Genomic DNA, 19225 nt, shown 5'->3' on the forward strand with positions numbered 1-19225 from the left:
GAATCCATGGACTGAAGCATAGTATTTATGACACAGCTTCAAGAAATAAAGAGGGAGGTGGTCTCTAATTACAAGAATGAAGAAACAGTTCTCCTTAATTTAAGTAAGCCACCGCCAGATGACATGTCTATATTTCACCAGGACAACTCCAAAATCTAGACCCCCTTATGGTACATCAACATTCAAAACCAAACTTTTCTCCAAGCACATGATATGAACTCGTAGTTGTCGGCCGGGTCGGGTATTGTAATTCGACCGACTAGTAAAAGTTAAGAAGGAAAGAAGATAGAAGATACCCATTACCTTTTCACGTCCCTTTGCCATTCAATCCCAGTAGGTATTTTGCCAAAAAGGGTAACCGGGCCTAAACCCATTGTCAGTGAGCAAAAATGTTAAAAGGAAAAGCTTGACACAAGTACAAATTTGCATAAGAAAAATCACGGGTCCGAAAGCAGCCTTACAGTGCTGATATAGTTTCCTGAGAGAAAAGCCATGACATGACTGTTCATCCAAATAGTATAACAATACTGATGCGATGAATCACACAAGCATTTTCAGCTAAAAGAAAGAGCTAAGAAGGCATCAAAACGTAGATAGTTGACTATTAAGGAAATCCATGTAAGCCCATAATAAATGAAGATAAAGAAGAAAGAAGATACCACGTTTCCATACACATACGTATAAAGGATAAGGCAGGCTTCTGGTATTTGAAATGTTTGGATTCCACCATAAATGCGGATATCTTATGATGAGATGCAACCGACATACAGCACACTATATGTAATCATTGCCCGTAGACATTACATTGAAAAGGTGAAAAACTAAACAATAAGGAAGAGACTATTGCTCATTAGTAACAATTGGACGCAAGATTCAGAAAAAAACATGATAGTCTATACTCAGAAAGGACTTGCATTACTTGCCCTTATTAAATGATATATGAGGTGTAGTTCAATCACAGGCCGCCCCAGCATGGATAGAGAGATCCACTCAAGGAATGGTACGCTGATAAAGGGGCAAAGCACCGAGTGCTTCACGCTCAGCATTCTCTTTCTTGATCTGCACAAACATCATGAACAAATAGATAAATACTTCAAAAAGAAGATGATAAATGAAAAGAACAAATATTCGGACTGTAGAGCACATTAAAAACCATATGCAGCATAAATAGCAGGGCCCAAAAAGCCATTGGCAATTAAGATCCGGCTATCCACACCTCTTCCATGGTCTACTCAGGGAAAACTAAAGGTAAAAGTGAATCTCAGGTTGCAAAATCATATTTTCATAATAATAGAAGAACTAATTTCCCAAGTTCAGCAGATTAAAACTATCCATGTACAATCTAGCATCAATCTCCTGTACCAAGGATTAGGTGCATTGCATGATATCAGCTCAAGCAAGCACTAGTCATGATCGGAGTGGCATCATTATTACAGGACAAAATTGCTTTTAGGTTCCATACCAAAGAAAGCAGAAAGGCAACGTAGTTCATAGTTCATAAGTTAGCTCGAGCGAAGAAAATTTGGGGTCTAAAAAGTCAAGCGACATCAAGTAGTGGACAAATATGTAAAACAACTGGGGCACTAATTAAAAATCAGCTGCCTCCCAGTCACTTACTGCACTTAACAAGATAAGCAGAACTTTGCAATTTAAGGGGTAGAATTACATAATATTGGCAGTCCTAAAAAAGTACAATGAGTTGACACCAAGGTTAAAACAATGCATTATGCCATTACTCACAATAATATTGTAAAACCATGTGCACAAAACAGTAGCCCAAGATCGCTGATAGACACAATACAAAAGTTCTTGAAATTTCAATGACAGGAAAAATTCAGTTTGATGCATTCTTGGAATGGTGAATGAGCTTGATAAAGAAATTTAATGACATGCCCGCTCATACATCCAAGGCATATAATTACAAAAATAGGCATATCTAGTAATGACAGAAAGTATCAACCAATTAACAGCAGTAGATTTATAGTTGAACAGCCATTATGGAACTCGCATCATAAGAACAAATAATTGGTCCTTTAAATGATAGTTCCACGGTTTCGGTAATGAAACATAGTGATAAAGGCACTTACAAGAGCTAACATCTCCTGCAGATAGCTCCTAAATGGTGTTTGCATAGCCTGCGTAAAGAAGAGGTGAAAATAAATAAACTGCATGCTGAGAAGTCTAGATCTTGCTCTAAAATGGGCAGAACACAACGATGCTAGATTACACTGAAAGCATCTGCTGGGGGAATGTAGCAAAAATATTTGAGTTGCTATAAGTGAAATGAGGACAGCGTGCTGCATGGAATAAACTTAAGAATCCAAGAAAAACTCAAAAGCAAAAGGCAAATGGGTTCTACAATCCACTACAGCGAGTGTATACTTGATAATAATAATAATAGAAAAAAAAAAAACCCAAAATCCACAAATGAGCAAGCCACTTACCAGGCAAAAAAGCCTAAACATAACACGTGAGAACCAAAATACTGTGTACAAGTAAAAAGGAGAGCACAAAGGCCTCAAATGAAAATCTCGTGAGCCGTAGAAACCCAGTCTCACAAGTGATGCTTGCTGTTAGAACTATTTTCCCTGTAGAAAATTTAGATGCCAGGTGTAGAGTGTAACCAACATAATTTCTGTCCCTCCATTGAATCTTACTTGGAATACAATTTTCCGCACTATTTTTTATTTAATTTTGTTCCCATAAAGGGTTGGCAGTCAGGGTGAACCAAGCATGAATCATTGAGAATACCAAGTTTTCAACATGGAGCACTATGGTGCAAGCTATAGCCACCAAGATGTGACCGAATGAAAAGAAAAGGAAGAATAGCAGCACAAAATTAATATTGGCATTATTGAGAAAAAATACTCACCAAATAGGCAAGATCATTTTTATCTACTGCGTTAAAATTTTATAAACAGAAGCTTTTGGGGTACTATACACACTAGTTCCGACTTGAGTTTTAGAAAGATTTCAGTTATGCGCCTGTTAGTGTATTGAAGGTAATTCAGTCCCACAACCATTTTCTTTCAAATCCCACTTAAGTCCGATGCACATAACTCCACAATCCACATTTACAAACACCAAATTACAAAGAGAGAGGGGGACGCACAACAACATACATCCAGATACAGTATACACATCCGTACACACAGCTTCCTCTCCGTCACCGATATTTCTTCATCACTTATAAATCCAAATATCTCTGGATGCAACAGCTTTATAAATCCTAATAGATGGGCGTGTTTGCCTAAACAGAAATATAAACAATTTCATTGTAATTACATATTCACCTGAAGATCTTCCGGAAGATAATCATGCTTCATTGAAAGGTCCATGGCGCGCTTAAGACGCTGATTCCTCGCATCCACAACTTCTTTCGGCAGCCGATTCAGCGCCTCCTTCACATCCAGGTCGTACATCGGGTCGTACAAATCGTCATAACGAAGCCCTAATTTCACATCAAACAATTAAAAAGTCAAATTCCAAACCAATCTCGTCAATCACACACACACACACACACACATTAACTTACACAAATGTATAACGAATAATACATACCGTATTTACTGAGTCGATTGGATAGGGTTTTCATGTGGAGCGCAGCGAGAGGGTTGCGCTTCGGGTCCACAAGCCATTTGGAGAGAGCTGCTGCCATTGTTGATTTCCTCTTTTTCAAAAACTCACAAGCGAAAATTCTCACACTATCTCCTACGATCTTACCCCTCAATTCTGATTTTCTTCCTCTCTATTCTACTATGTTTGGTGCCGTCCGTGTTTTGATGATTTGCGACTTTGGTTCATATAGCCGTTTCGCGATATCTAGGGTGGGTGGAAATGTGAACGCGAGGTTTAGCTAAAGTAGTAGAGAATTGTTAGAACAGCACTGAAGCACACTGCAGCGCAACCGGTTCCACATTGACTTTATTTTTTCTCTCTTTCTTTTTTGTTTTTTTTTTAAAAAAAAAGACCAAATAGCATCAAACCTTCTGTATTTTAAAAGCTCAATTAAAAATCCCATTTTATTTTAAAAATAAGCAAAAAAAATTATAAAAAAATAGATAATATATACACATGGTACGCATATGTTATATGAAATAGAAAGATACAGCAACATTTAAAATAAAAGTCTCCAATTAATAGGTATATCTATGATTTTTGAATTGTGATTGGGACTCAAATGATATATCTTAGGAACATAAGGATTGCAATGTTAGTTTCCTTTTCCTTATACCAAAAAAAGGGGTGAATAGTAATTTATCTACATGTGATATTGAAAATGAGTACATTATTCTTTATGAAAAAAATATAGCAATTTATCCCCTATACTTTTTAAATGAAACAATTTACCTCCTTATATAGGGAGATAAAATGCTTCATTTTAAAAATCATAGGAGGGTAAATTGTTCTATTTTAAAAAAATATAAGGAGGTAAATCGCTATTTATTTTTTCATAAGGGGGTAATTTGCTCATTTTGAGATATCACAAGGAGGTTGCTTGCATTTTTTCCCCCAAAAAAGGTAAAGAAATTAGGAAAAATTGCACTTTCCCATATAATAGAAGTTGTTGTACTTTTGATCCTACAATTTACGAGTTTAACACATTTGATCTCATAAACTTAAAAGTTGTAGCAATTGGGATAAAAATGATACATTTTCTAGTCTAATGAGACCAAATATGCCACAATTTTTTATTTGGACAAAATGCATAAAACCTCCCTCTGTTTTAAAAAATATGCAAAAATATCCTTTTATTTTCAGAATAGGCTAAAACCTCATTCCTGTTTTATTTTAGTCAGCAAAAAACTCTCATTCAGTTAGCAACTAACGGGAAGTGGAGGAGACATGTGTCTACTGCGTTTGGTAGTCATTTTTTACGATTTAGGTTCATATTTAACGATATTTTGGACTAAAATACCCCTCTATGGGTCTATATAATATACAAATGACTTTTTGGCTTATTTTTTGTGTTCATTTTGTAATTTCTCACCTTAAAAAATAAATTATATTTTGCCATATTAAATTTAAATTAAAATATTAAATTAAATTATATTTAAATTCAAATAATTGTATAATTGTTAATTATTAAATCTAAATTATTTTTAATTAATTAAAATATATATATTTAATTACAATAATTATTATTAATTAGCCAAAATATTTAATCATTATAATTATTTAAAATATTCTTAATTAATTATTATTAATTAGCCAAAATATTTAATCATTATAATTATTTAAAATATTCTTAATTAATTAAAATATATTTTAATTAATATAATTAAAATTAATAAAAAAGAAAAAACTGCGATTTTCACCCTTTTTTCGTCGGAAACTTAGAAATACGTTTCTGGCCCCGTCCGGATGAATTTTCGATGGCCAATGGTACCATTAGAATTCTTTCTTCAAGACGAACATTTTCATACCTTCAATTTGAATTTTCGTCAATTATAGAGAGTGGGCTCAAGTCACGACATCCGAACATGTTTGTCGAATCTCGGTCTCAGACCACCACCATCAGACTCGTCTCTTCAAGACGATTCTAACGAGACCGGCCTCACTCAATTTGGTAAAAAATTTATGGAGATACGATGATTTTAATAATTTTAGCCTCGGTGGCGAAAATTGGGGGGGAGGGAGGGAGGGGGGCTATGGGGGTAGGGTGGATAGTTAGTTTTTTTTTTAAATATATAATAATAATATATTTTAAAATTTTAAATTATTTATATATAATATAAGTTAAATAATTTATTGAACTTAAACCTTTTATTTTTTTAAAATCTAACGATTAAGATTAATTAATTAGATCTAATGATGAGTATTTGATCAAAAAAGATCCAACGATTATTAATATAAGAAATAATATATAATAAATAAGGGTATAATGGTTATTTTTAAAAAAATAAACACCGTTAGTTGGATTTAACGGAGAGTGGACGATTGAGCTGAGTTTTACAAAATACAGGGAGGCTTTTAGCCTATTCTCATAACAAGAGGGCTTATTTTGTGGACTTTTTAAGACACATGGGGGTTTTATGCATTTTGTCCATTTTTATTTTACGGACAAAAAATGCTATAATTTTTTATTTTATTAAATCAAATGTGCTGTGTCTTAAGCCGTGGCACCGAAAACACAATACCTCTATCGTTTGGACCAAAAATATAATTTTTCCAAAAAAATAACACAAAAGAATGTTGCCCACACCTTTTTTTTGGTACAACACAAACTTTATGAAACAAGAAAATATTCCATAAAAATAAAACAAACAAAAAAGAAAAAAATTATATTTTTTTATGCTAATTATTGAAATTAACCCTCATAATAAAAAATAAATTGATATTTTTTTGGGGTGTATATATAATTTTTTTAAAAAATAAGAGTAATTTGTATAAATAATTTTGAAGTGTTCAGGGGTGTATGTCTAATTTTGTAAAAGATATTGGCAATTTATCTAAATAGACCATAACAAAGAGTATGAATGTAATTATTCCAACCACAAAAACCATAACAGCCATAACAGAAAATGCATGAAAAAAGACCAATAAAAAAAAAAAACGAAAAAACATGATACCCATGACAGTGAAACAGGAGAGAGGAAGAGGAGGTTGCATCGCATTGCATTGCCATAACTGAAATGCATTGCCTCCAACTGCCGAAACATCGACGAGAGAGAACAGGGGCAATCGGAAAGCCTCAGCAATGCATCCTGTAGAACCCACCAATAGATTTGATTGAAGCCCATAAATACGTACGAGGAAGAAAGAAAAAGAAAAAAAAAAAAAAAAAGGAGAAACCAGGGAGGAGCAGAGATTGAGGTAGACAAACATGGGGATAATGGGTTTTAAGGATGTCTCGAAATTGAGGGGCTCGATGTGCGGGATGCGAGAAATCGAGGACGAAACTGAAAGGCTGTCAAGAGATGAGAGAAGCTCGCACAGCGTTTCCAGTGGTATTCTTCCGGCTCTGGGAGCCAACAGCAGTCGTAGGATTAAGCTTCGTCCTTCAATAATCTCCCCCCGTGATCCACGTTACAGGTACGTATAAATGCATAGCGGGCCTGTCCTGTTTTTGACAATTTTCTTATCTTCTTCTCCTTGTTCATGAATTTATGTTTATGTTTATGTCATTTATTTATAGAGAAAAGGATCACTTGTTTCATGATATGGAGTGTTTAGTTTACCAACCCCAAACATAAAAAAGAAATTGATATACGTCTTTGCAGAGCGTGGGAAACGTTCCTGATAGTGCTCGTCTTCTACACAGCATGGGTGTCTCCTTTTGAATTCGGTTTCAATATGGGACGGAATAGAATTCTCTCCATCCTGGACAATGTTGTCAACGGCTTTTTCGCCATTGACATCATCTTAACATTTTTTGTTGCCTACCTCGACAAAGCAACTTATCTTCTCGTCGACAACCCAAAGCTGATTGCTGTCAGGTATGCAAGAACATGGTTGATCTTTGACGTGATATCCACAATACCCTCAGAGCTTGCACGGAAGATATTGCCGTCTAACGTTGAATCATACGGCTACCTTAGCATGCTTCGTCTCTGGCGTCTCAGGAGAGTCAGTGCAATGTTTCAGAGGTAGGTGCATAGCAAAGCAAATTTTCTTCATGTGGTTAGTGCACTTTGTGTAACACAATACTACTGCAGATTGGAGAAAGACAAGAACTACAGTTACTTCATGGTCCGAGTGGCAAAAGTTACATGCGTAAGTGTCTTAAAGATATGATAATGTTCATCCATGGCAAGTACAAGAACGAGAACATATCTGATATTTCTTGTGTGCTCCGTGTAGGTGGTGCTTTTTGAGATTCATTGTGCTGGTTGCCTCTTTTATCTTCTCGCTGATAGATATCCGGATCCGAAGAACACCTGGATTGGTTCTTCAATAGAAAATTTTCATGATCTGTCTTTGTGGGACCGGTACGTTATATCTATTTACTGGTCTATTGTCACTGCCACGACCACCGGCTATGGCGATCTTCATCCTGTAAACACAGGGGAAATGATATTCGACATTTTCTACATGCTGTTCAACCTCGGGCTGACTTCATACATCATAGGAAACATGACCAACTTGATTGTTCAAACAACCTTCAAAACTAGGAAATTTGTAAGTATGGACCTCCATTTTTTAGGCTTTGTTTCAAGCTTCAGAACTAGGATATCCTCAGTTTCAATGCTGTCCCTTTTGCATATTTTACAGAGAGAAACCATTAATGCGGCCTCAAGCTTTGCAAAGAGGAACCAGCTGCCGCCTCGTCTGCAAGAGCAGATGCTAGCTCACCTGAGCCTAAGGTACAGAACTGACTCGGAAGGGCTGCAGCAGCAAGAAACTCTCGATGCGCTTCCAAAAGCTATTCGTTCGAGTATATCGCATTTTCTGTTCTACTCCCTTGTTGATAAGGTGTATTTGTTCCAAGGCGTGTCCAATGACCTTCTCTTTCAGCTGGTGATGACCACTACTAACGCATTTTTGTGATTGTATTGGTTTGTTTTTCATTTCAATCTCTTAATTTAGTCAGTTCATTCCGTTCGTTATTCCATATTTTACTTTTTGCTTCCAGCAAATCATGCTTGTTTGATTTCAGCAAGAGTATCAAATACTCCATGGTGGACTAGATTTTCATGTTCTTGTTCTTGGTGAGCTATCCTCGCAGGTCTCTGAGATGAAGGCCGAGTATTTTCCACCGAGGGAAGATGTGATCTTACAAAATGAGGCACCTACAGATTTTTACATTTTGGTTAATGGGGCAGTGGTACTCTCTCTCTCCATCAACTTCCCCCCTTCATCAATTTGTCATTCATACAATACCCCCTTTTTTCTTGTTCATTTAAAGAGCTCTATTGCATGATCTCTGTCTTTCACATTTTCTTATACTGTTAAATTTGGTTACAGGAGATTATTTCCTATACAAATGGAACGGCACAGGTCAGATTGTGATCACAAGATCCTCGAAGGGATCTCTTATCTCTGTGTACAAAGTTGCAATGCAACAGGTCTAAAATAACATTTATGATGATTATATATCTATATATTAGGTTGTTGGTGATTGCAAGACGGGCGACGTTTGTGGTGAAATTGGCGTTCTGTGCTACAGGCCACAACTTTTCACTGTACGTACAAAACGATTGAGTCAGCTACTCCGGTTGAATCGTACTGCATTTTTGAACATCCTCCAAACTAATGTTGGAGATGGGGCCATAATCATGAACAACCTTCTTCAGGTAAACTGTTTTAATCAAAGTATCCAATCCTGTGAGAGAGTTTGTTGTAGTCATTTTTGAATCTTTGGTGCATAACTAATCTGTCAAATATTTTGTGCAGCATCTGAAAGCACAGAACGACCCCGTGATGCAAGAAATTTTGACGGACACAGAGCACATGCTGGCTCATGGAAGGATGGATGTGCCTCTCAGCTTATGCTTTGCAGTTTCCAGAGAGGATGATCTATTGCTGAACCATTTATTGAGACGAGGTTTGGAACCAAATGAATTGGATAGCAATGGACGCAGTGCTTTGGTATGCTTGTGTATATATTCCATAATTACACTAACACACCTTGAGGTTAAGGCATGTCACAAAAGAAAACCCGTTTGGAAAAATGCTGTATATCCCTTGCAGTCATGTTTTACAATATACAACTCTCTTCGAAGACCAGATGGTCGACGAGAAACTTGTCAAGGAAAACATAAGAGTCGCGATGCAAGTGTACCTTTTCAAGATCGATGGGGTCTTTTATAATATGCGTTAGGAAGTGTGGACTAGTTAATCCTTTAATTTATGAATTGGGTGTGAAAAAGTACCTTATTGCTTTATGTACAGCATCTTGCAGCAGCGAAAGGAAATTTAGAGTGTGTGCTTCTACTTCTAGATTATGGAGCGGATCCCAACAGAAGAGGTACCGTGCTGTTAGGACTTGAGCAGCTGAAAACATTATTCCTGTCAATGAAACAACTCATGCGTTTCACACTTTGTGCAGATTCTGAAGGAAATGTTCCTCTATGGGATGCCTTATTGGGGAAGCATGAGCCAGTGATCAAAGCACTCGTTGATAACGGGGCGACGTTATCTTCTGGCGATGTGGGCCAGTTTGCATGCTTTGCAGCCGAGCAGAATGACCTCGATCTACTCAAACAAATCACCAAGTTTGGCGGGGATGTCACCCTGCTCAACGGCTTGGGAACAACGGCCCTACATACAGCTATATCCGAAGAAAACATTGAAATTATTAAGTTTTTGATCGAACAAGGAGCCGACATAGACAAGCCGGACGTGCATGGATGGACGCCACGTGCCTTAGCTGATTATCAAGGCCATGAAGCAATCAATGCTTTGTTTCAAACCAAGCAAGAGTCTCACAATTCCGGTAAGGCGCACCAAAGAAGCACAAGCATAAGTACTTCTGAGGTGCAAGCAGCGCTGCCTTATTACCTTAAGAAGTATCCAAGCGAACCAACAATACCTCATTTCAAACCAGATGACAAAACACAAAATGCTAGAGACATGGGCGTTCCCGACCATAAAACAGGATGGGCGGCAAGCAATTCTCAGAATTCACTTGCAGCCATCCTTACAACTGGCCGTAAACAGAACCAAGGTACGACTTAAAAGCACTATCTTTCAACTTCCAAGAATTGTTCATGCAGCCTAGCTAGTATCTGTCGAGAAGTTTTAGGACCGACTATTCTTACATTACATATCATAATGTTGTGCAGGAGAAAGGATGTTTGCCTCACCTCGGCCGGATCCTTGTATGCAACGTGCCCCTGCTAGAGTATTTGTATGTTGTGCGGAAAGGGCCGATGTAGAAGGATTTCTGGTGCCTCTGCCGGAGTCTCTTCAAGAGCTGCTGGATTTGGGGGATAAGAAGTTTGGTTTTCATGCTACCAAAGTTGTATCGGAAGACGGAGGAGCGTTGATTGAAGACTTGGCTTTGATAAGAGATGGTGATCGTATTTTCCTGGCTAGTTAAGCTGGTTTTGAAAGCATAGTTGTCATGGAAATTTTGGGTGATTTGTATTTATATTATCTCAAAATATATAAAGATTAATAGAATAAATTAAAACAATATATTAATGACCAAGTATATCGAATAAATATAAAAAATAGAAAGTTATATCGATTGAGACTCACGACATTTTCATTATTTTAAAGTTATGATTACCTCCTACGTATTAACTAACAATGATCCCATCATCAATATTTTATTAGTTCACACCAATATTTCATCTTACGTGGGGCAGACTAAAAAACTAATTGCTAATCTAGTTGCCAACAACTCTCCAATCACTTATGCAAATATGAATTATAAAAATTTTCAATGCAAAAAAGATTTGGATTTAAATAGTTGTGTGAGAATTTGGTAATTATAAAAAAATTAAATAGCTTATTAAAAACTCATAATAGAATCAATGATAAATGAATCGTATAAATATATAAAATGTAACGGACTAATATTTATTAACCTCATATTATAATTAAATCATTATAATGATACACCCATAAATTATATATTAAATAAGCACGATGAGTTGAAGTAAAATATTAAAAAGAAATCAAAGATTAGTTGGCGGGTTGACATAAATTTGCAAGGCATTCAAGGAGACATATACTTTTTTGTTTTTCCTTATGATCTTAGAAGTTTGAAGGAAACATTTGTACAAGGTAAATGAGTTGCATGTTTCTAGAAATGAATCGTAAGAGGTGTATGTGAATTACAATATACGAAATAATATGGATAAAACGAGATATTTAATCAAGGGTTAAATGCAAATGCTCCCTCCGGTATGGGATCATTTGTATTTTATCGCTTAATTATTTTTTTCTATTTTGCAAATTGTCCATTTCTTTTTAATTTCAGGCCAAAATTAGTGTATTTTCCTTCCTTTTGAAATATACAAGTGTTGGGCCAAATTTTGAAGGGGTAAATTTGTACTTTCCCACCCTAAATTGGCTGCTTATAACATTTTTCTTGCTCTAATTATTTATTTCAAGATTGTGAAGGGAGAAATGGAAGAAACCTGCCACTGTGGACGTGGAGCTATGAAGAAACAAAGATCGAAGATCTGCAAGTTATGATAGATTCAGAGTAATATTGTGGGAGGTAGTGTGTATTTTCTTGTTTACTGTATACTATGAAAAGACAAGGAACAAGGAGAAAGTGTTTATTGGCTACTATCAATTTTTGTAGCCAACTCGGTTGTGTTGTTCCTTTGGTTATTGTTATTTATTTTTATGCAAATAAGAAAAATTGAAATAGTAACAAATCTCAATATGTTGAACACAATCCAATGAAAAGCTGCACATATACATAACTCAACATTCCATGGACTTGTTGTACATATGTTGACTTTTGTACCTTATACACATGTCCAAAACAGAGGTCAACATCCTATCCTCTCCTCTAACACCGATCCGGTCTTCATCAACAACAATCTCCAACATATCAACAATTAGCGTTAAAATTTTCACACAAATTATTTATAAATATGTTACACTTTGAGGTTGGTTGGATATATGCTTTGGACCTGGACCAATATGATGTAAACCTTTTTGCGAGTCATTTAAAGGTTTCTTTATTTTTGTCTCTCAATTCACATTATTCTTGTATACTTATATTATTGTATAATGCATTACACAAAATATGTACTCATAGTGTGATAATAGCATATCAATAACATCTATGAGGCTTTTTTATTTGTCACTCATTATTGTCCACTTGTCACTATCGACCATTGGATCTGCATATCTGGGATGCCAAGGGTGCTGGAATTGTTACTCCACCGGTGGGGGCTAGAGGCGCTCCTACGACAACCTGCAAGGCCTGGTTGTTAGTAGGTACTTCCACGGCTTTCTACTTGCTCTTGTTATACCTTGTTGGCTTAAAAATAGTTTCAGCTTACTTCCCACAAAAAGCTGATGAACACTTAAAGTTGCCTATGAATCATCGGTATAGACAACAGACAATAATACTTTGACGAGATCTTCACAACTGTTGATAGTAGTACCTCTACTACAATAGTTTTTCCTAGGACAACAACTACCTCTACAACATTATTTCCTGCAAGAACGTTTGCTTAATCACAGTGTAAGAAGCCACAGTTCATATAATGCAGGTAACACCGGATAGTGGTTCGACCTGAGCTGAGCCTACTTTTAGCAGAAAATAAGTGATATATAAAGCATGATTTCAACTTAATAAATAACATATAATCACATTTGTTTACGTCCCGTCAGTCTAATTCTCCAAACTAATGAACAAATGATATCAGTAAAAATTTCCAAGTTATCACGCTTTGAAGAAGAATTCATAGTACATGAACTCCAAGATATTCTTGATCTCTTATGCTCGTTTTTCTTTCTCTTGGCAGCCTGTATTGTTCGCTTGGAAACTTGAAATGCAAACAACAACGAAGAGCTTAGGCGACATCCTGCAAACTATGCGATCGATTCTAATCTTGGTCAAGAAAAGAATGGTTATTCTCCTATCCGCAGATTTTCCTTTTGGCTCTTTTCCCCCCTGCCATTTCTTGACAATAATTTGAAGAGGCATTTTCATTGCAGGTGATCCTTACATGGCAGCAGATCCTTCTGGGATAACCTGAATATCATCATTCATAAGATTATAGTCCATTACATTGACTTTCCCACATAGGCAGAACTAGAATCAATTAAGACACTGTCATGGTTGAGTGACTTACGGGAAACTGCCTGTCACGGGAGCTCATCGACCTGTGCTTCAATTCACCTCTGTGGGTCGTCATCTCGTCTAGTATTTCAGCATCAGTAAACTCATCAGAACTTTCACCGCTATCATCATCAGGTGATTCACCGTCCTATAACACGAAAAACAAGCAGATGTAACGTGGTTGCAGCGTTTTTCACGACTATCATAAGAATAGGAGGACAAAGAGTTAATGTACCCTCTTAGATGGACTCCTCCTAAATGGATTTCCGATAATTTCTTCGTACTCAGCTGCATCCAGTTCCTGAAGATATTGAGGTGGAAACACCTTTGGGAGAAGGTGCTCTCTTATGCTTATCAGAAGGAAAAAAGGCAGTGGAAACAATATTCCAGCAATAGGTATCCAGGTTATTCCGAAACACACCAAGAGATAGACTAACTGAAACAGTGTAAATGAGGTTATGTATTTGAAAGGGACTGACTCCACAAAGGAAGCATGGGACTCTTCAAGGATTCTGTCAAAGGATGAAGCCCGTGTTAGTAATTGATCAGAATGAGATCGTCGGACTTGAGTTTTTACGTATGTTAACATAAATCCGTTCAGATTTCTTGAGTTGGCAAGCCAAACTAGTTTAATACACAGATAAGGCCAAGGAATATGCAAAGGCTTACTTGAAACGACGACGAGGAGGAACAAGGAGCAGCAGCATCCTCTCCCAGAACTGATTACCTGGGAGGCTTTCGATGCCCATGTAGGCGAAGTATCCCCATAAAACCGAGGTTGGTATCATCTTGATCACAGGCATAGCACAGATAGAAAGACCCACAGCTACGGATTGCAGAAAGTTGCTGACTCTTTGCTCGTTTACTCGAACGGGCAAGTGGAGATCAATACACTTTTCAGGATCAAATTTGCCATTCGATTCTCCTTCATTGTCGTGTTTCACGACAGCTTCCTTCAGGTCTGCCAACTCTTTCTCCACGGCTTGCTGCAGAAACACAGAAGTTATATATTACACTATGTTAAAGCCGAATTTATGAATATAAGAGAGAGAGAGAGAGAGAGAATTAGAGGCAGAGACACTTACTGATGGAGCACTGTCCATCTCAACAAACACAGCGTGCATTCGTCCATAGATCTCTGTGTGGCTGACTTGCTCCTTCATGCCCTCTTTTGCACACTTAACCATTTTATCCCGAATCACCTGCAGAACCGATAAAATATTATCTTTAAACCTACTCGGCTCATATGGATGGAAAGAGAATACAAAATATTTTCTCCAGAATCATGCTTCTCACCTGCTTCTTAAGGACTGCAAGACTCTTGGTATGCATTGGAGATTGTGGAAGTACCCCATTTGAAGGAGGAAGTCCAAGTAACCCGCAGATCAAAGTCTGAGATTGCAAAAGTTACGAGATTTTAGTGAAGGAGAAAGAGAATCAGAAGTTATAAGAAATGCTCGTCAACTTCAATCCTGTACCATGACCCCCAGCAACAAGATATCATAGTGGTAGGCAGTTGGTTTTGTCAGGTTGAATTCACTCTGTTGAGCCAGCTGCGAAGCTACACTGTGATCAAAAAAGTATAGACCTGCAATCATCAGGGCCGGTATAATGGCAGCAAAAATATACCCTGCCGGTACCTTTCCCATGTCCTGCAAGTTCATGAGATGAAACAATCTTGACCTTTAGTATGTTTTATCATTTCGGTCTCAAACTACATCAGATGGGGTATCATTGTTGCCTGGGAATATAATGCAGGTGGAAAACGAGAAAGACTCTTGAGAAGAATATAGATTAACAGAACTAAAAGATATTCTAGGCCGCATTTCAGCTCCTGAATGAGATAATGAGGTCTCAAACGTATGGAGATGAACAACCGTAGACAGAGTTTGAAAGATACAACCAGTGGATAAGTACCTTAGCCACCGTCCAATGGTACATTGATGAAGAATCCCAAGGAAGAGCACTGTTCAGCCTCCTGGGTACTCCAGAAGGAATTTTGCTCGGTACGCTGTAAGATATTGCAGTCCATAGCACAACCATCAGTGGAACCCCGTAGTCTGCAATTATACTCCGAAGCCAGCCTGTGCAGATAGCGCAAAAGGTTGAATTGTTGAGAATGCTAGATTTTTATTGAGGTTGTCAATACAATAAAAACATCCCATACCTGTACCATAACGCCAGGACCTAGCTTCTCTGCTCTTCAGGGACGTGATAAGCACGCCAATAGTGAATATAACTGCGAGTAACCCATTAATATATAGCCATTCAAAATGGAATATCTCTTCTGTGGCATTTTCACCTTCTGGCATGCTAAATTCACTCACCACACCCTGTGATTCAATATTACTAGTTTATAAACACAACTCCAAAAAGACTAGGATAACAGGGAGGAGGATAAAGATAAGAAAATACAACGGAAAAAAGTACCCTGATGGCCTCCTGAATGAAAAGAACTGTGATTAACATGCCAAAAAGTTCCCCTGCCACCCTTGTAAATCGAGTGATAACGGTACAAGCGTTAAAAATAGCAAGAAGAAACAGCATCAAGGCAGTCCAAAAACAGACCCTGTTTAAGTAAAAGAAATCTTGTGTACATATTAAAGAGATCAAAAAGGCCACCTGACTTTCTAACTAATCCAGTTGAGTTTTGCTTACCACCCGACCCATGCTAAATACAGTTCTTTTCCTATCCTGCTCTTGGCAAAATCATACAAGTAGTGGTACATTATAATGGTTGGTTCTGCAACTCCTAGAATCAACAATGGCTGCCCACCGAAAACCGCATGGATGACCCCACATATAGCGGTAGAAGCGAGTGTCTCAACAGGGCTTAAGGTCCCCTCTATCATAGAAATTTTCAAAAACATCAGTAACTTTATATTCTGTTGGTAAGATAAAATTACTTGGGAATACATACTCCTCTAGTTATTGCTTTTAAGTTCATTGTTTGCGAAACATGAAAGACAAAGATGAACATAATGGATATGATGTACTGAAGTTTAAGAGTAACCTGTATCCCGACTTAATTGCTCCCCAAAGGCGATTACAGGAAGAGCCGAAGCAAAGAAAATGTATGCAGTTGGAGCCAAAATCCTGAAATGGTGAACAAAAAACAAAGCTAAACATTATTGAGCTGCTTAATTTCACCTCGATAACACTCTTTACAATATATATATATTTTCCTGGAAAAAGAACAAAAAGGCAGCACCTTGCTCCAGAGCCGCATGTATCAAGCCAGTCACTTTTGTAGCATGCCAACCTAGCTTTAAAATCTTTAGTAACTCCCGCTAATGGAGCTTTCGGGTTATCCATTTTGCTGCTGAACAGGTGAATGGATTCTAATTAATGCATTTATGTCAAAGAGTCTGCAAACTGAGATTGGTTGCATATATATTGTATTAATCTTTTAAAATTTCTAGAACTAATGATGACAATAAACGCCATAAGCACAAGGGAACCATGATACTTCCCTACTTATACCACAAAAAGCAGTCACCGCATTATGAAATACGGTACTAGACAACATGTACTCATCAGATAACATTAATCAAACATAGTACACATACATAATTAATGAGAATTACTTTCAGAAAAAAAAAACAAAAACAAAAACAAACCTCAGATTCTAATAGCACTTTGAATAACTTCGAGGGAGAGAGATGATGAAAGTTGAGAGTAGTACACTAGTGCTCTCTCCATATAAACGAGCATAAAAAGTGATTAAAGTAGAGAAACTCCCTCATCACAGACAAAAGGAAAACACCTCTCTTTTCTGAAAGGTTCATTTTAATACATCAAAATAAACAACAATATTATGCACATGCCATCCCCTTGTTCCCTATCTTTGAAGATCTTTCTACATCAATTGTGTCGTTAATCGTGATGAGATATGAATAAGTAAGGCAAAATAACAAATAAGCAATCCCTAGATACGCGAGCAATCTCTAACATCCTTTCACTAACTCCCGAAGGAAATTTCGGAAAAGATCATCGTCCCATCCACCAACAACATTGTGTAAAGTCTTGGACGTACAAGTTTTAATGAATTATAAGGAGGGCCGCAACTTTGTTGCCGGTATCAAATCCATAAACTCCAAATCAAACTTACCATGTAGATTCCAAGAATCCCAAAGAATTCAAAAACAAGAAAAGAGCTATATTTCATATTCCATATCTTGGCCACGAAATCGAATCTTTTCAGGTTCCATAGACTTCCATGCCAAATTTTCTTAGAAGAAAAACATAGAAACAAATCATATATTCCTAGAAATGAATATAAAGATGGAACAATTTTGGCCATCAAATAGAAGAATTTCAGAAAAATCAAAATGTTAGCCCATACATCGGTCATGAGCATGGAAAAACAAACATAATGAACACAATATCCATCTAATCTCTCATGCCAATAATATCTCAAACAAAACCCAAGAATCAAGAACAGCCACATGTTAAAATGCATGAATAATAACTGCATGACATGATGAAATATTTAAAAAAAACAGACCTTGAAAACCTACCAGAAATCGATCTAATCTTCACGAAAGAATTCAACTTGGGTCATGTAAACTTCATACGATTATTTGATGGAAAAAAAAAAAACAAAAGGTTGCTATGCAAGATTTTGTTCCTTCTTTCCTTTTTCCCGGCTAGCAAAAAGCATCGCCGGAGAAGAAGGAAAAAGAGTTGACAAACGAAAAAGAAAAAACTCCCCACCTATTTCTTATTCTCGCCGTCTATGATTTCCTCGCTTCCGCTCCTACTTTCTCTCTTGACCAGTTATTCTTATTTAAGACATTGCCATAAACATGTCAAGCTTCAGAGATAGTAGAGAGAGGAGAGGCAAATGCATGTATGACGCCGTGGAGGAGCGCATGTTTTGGACTTGGGTTAGTGCTTTAAATATAAATATCGGAAAAGGCAGGTATCTATTATGAAAAGAAAAATCCGAAATGGCTCGGTCAATATTTCTCTCTGTTTTTCCCTCTCCATTATTATGAAATTGCAAAACAGCCCTTGTATATTTTTATTATTTTCCTTTTACCCCATTGAAAAACTCCTACCAAGTTAATATTTTCAAGCACGTGTTAGATTTTCAAATTTCAATCCGACCACTATTGATTGCAATGAAATGCTTTTATCATAGAATTAAAATGAGTTTTATTAAGATGAGATTTTTTATTTAATATGCGATAAAAGTGTAATAATAATAATTATTATATGATTTAAAATATGTCAAGTAAGAAAAGAATATTAATAATAAATAAGTTTGAATAGAATTTTTTATTCCATAAGTACGACACAAAATTTGTCAAATTTTAGTGCAAATTTTCTTGTATGAAGTGAACAGTCAATTTAGGTGGGCTTAGACCAATGTTGCATTGCATGATTGCATTTTAGTACATGAAAAATATCATTGTAAATTTAGATAGGTGAACTTAACATATGCAAAAAAATAATAATAACTAAAAAGTATGATCAAAATGTTCTATATTGTTTTTGGACTTATCTTTGGTTAAATATCTA

General features: G+C 36.6%; 3 protein-coding genes across 7 annotated transcripts; 1 reads left to right on the forward strand and 2 right to left on the reverse strand.

Annotated features, from left to right (window-relative positions):
• Nucleotides 614-3839, reverse strand: LOC105167513 (cytochrome b-c1 complex subunit 7). Its single transcript, XM_011087315.2, has 4 exons — nt 3562-3839; nt 3294-3451; nt 2088-2135; nt 614-1059 (listed from the first exon to the last, which is right to left on the reverse strand). Exons 1-4 carry the CDS (start codon nt 3656-3658, stop codon nt 991-993), a joined length of 372 nt encoding a protein of 123 aa, XP_011085617.1. The 5' UTR covers nt 3659-3839; the 3' UTR covers nt 614-990.
• LOC105167601 (potassium channel AKT1) lies at nt 6485-11088 on the forward strand. Its single transcript, XM_011087413.2, has 12 exons — nt 6485-7035; nt 7224-7589; nt 7659-7716; nt 7804-8121; nt 8215-8460; nt 8669-8767; nt 8908-8940; nt 9051-9236; nt 9337-9531; nt 9835-9910; nt 9992-10609; nt 10728-11088. The coding sequence occupies exons 1-12, from the start codon at nt 6827-6829 to the stop codon at nt 10982-10984; spliced, it is 2661 nt and encodes an 886-aa protein (XP_011085715.1). The 5' UTR covers nt 6485-6826; the 3' UTR covers nt 10985-11088.
• Nucleotides 13166-18574, reverse strand: LOC105167745 (boron transporter 4). 5 transcript variants are annotated; one of them, XM_020696790.1, is made up of 14 exons: nt 18416-18574; nt 16911-17018; nt 16713-16795; nt 16358-16544; nt 16130-16268; nt 15867-16032; nt 15617-15783; nt 15178-15351; nt 14996-15091; nt 14785-14901; nt 14369-14685; nt 13935-14211; nt 13713-13847; nt 13166-13612 (listed from the first exon to the last, which is right to left on the reverse strand). In XM_020696790.1, exons 2-14 carry the CDS (start codon nt 17012-17014, stop codon nt 13583-13585), a joined length of 1992 nt encoding a protein of 663 aa, XP_020552449.1. In that variant the 5' UTR covers nt 17015-17018; nt 18416-18574; the 3' UTR covers nt 13166-13582. The 5 variants fall into 5 exon arrangements, with proteins under 5 accessions (XP_020552449.1, XP_011086102.1, XP_011085938.1 ...); XM_011087800.2 differs by having other exon boundaries at nt 16911-17021; nt 18416-18573; XM_011087636.2 differs by lacking the exon at nt 18416-18574 and adding an exon at nt 18220-18403.

The sequence above is a fragment of the Sesamum indicum genome, linkage group LG1 (genome assembly GCF_000512975.1).
Source record: "Sesamum indicum cultivar Zhongzhi No. 13 linkage group LG1, S_indicum_v1.0, whole genome shotgun sequence".
Taxonomy (NCBI): domain Eukaryota; kingdom Viridiplantae; phylum Streptophyta; class Magnoliopsida; order Lamiales; family Pedaliaceae; genus Sesamum; species Sesamum indicum.

Bases quoted from the DNA above. Each gene is read 5' to 3' on its own strand.
- LOC105167513 (XM_011087315.2), bottom strand. From the start codon at position 3,658: ATGGCAGCAGCTCTCTCCAAATGGCTTGTGGACCCGAAGCGCAACCCT. The intron at 2,136-3,293 runs GTGAATATGTAA...TTCTTTACGCAG, and splicing joins ATCTTCCGGAAGATCTTCAG to GCTATGCAAACACCATTTAG. The intron at 1,060-2,087 runs GTAAGTGCCTTT...ATGTTTGTGCAG, and splicing joins TGCAGGAGATGTTAGCTCTT to ATCAAGAAAGAGAATGCTGA.
- LOC105167601 (XM_011087413.2), top strand. From the start codon at position 6,827: ATGGGGATAATGGGTTTTAAGGATGTCTCGAAATTGAGGGGCTCGATG. The intron at 7,590-7,658 runs GTAGGTGCATAG...ATACTACTGCAG, and splicing joins GTCAGTGCAATGTTTCAGAG to ATTGGAGAAAGACAAGAACT. The intron at 7,717-7,803 runs GTAAGTGTCTTA...TGCTCCGTGTAG, and splicing joins GAGTGGCAAAAGTTACATGC to GTGGTGCTTTTTGAGATTCA.
- LOC105167745 (XM_020696790.1), bottom strand. From the start codon at position 17,014: ATGGATAACCCGAAAGCTCCATTAGCGGGAGTTACTAAAGATTTTAAA. The intron at 14,902-14,995 runs GTGAGAAGCATG...TCGGTTCTGCAG, and splicing joins TTGCAGTCCTTAAGAAGCAG to GTGATTCGGGATAAAATGGT. The intron at 13,613-13,712 runs GTAAGTCACTCA...GATGATATTCAG, and splicing joins CCCGTGACAGGCAGTTTCCC to GTTATCCCAGAAGGATCTGC.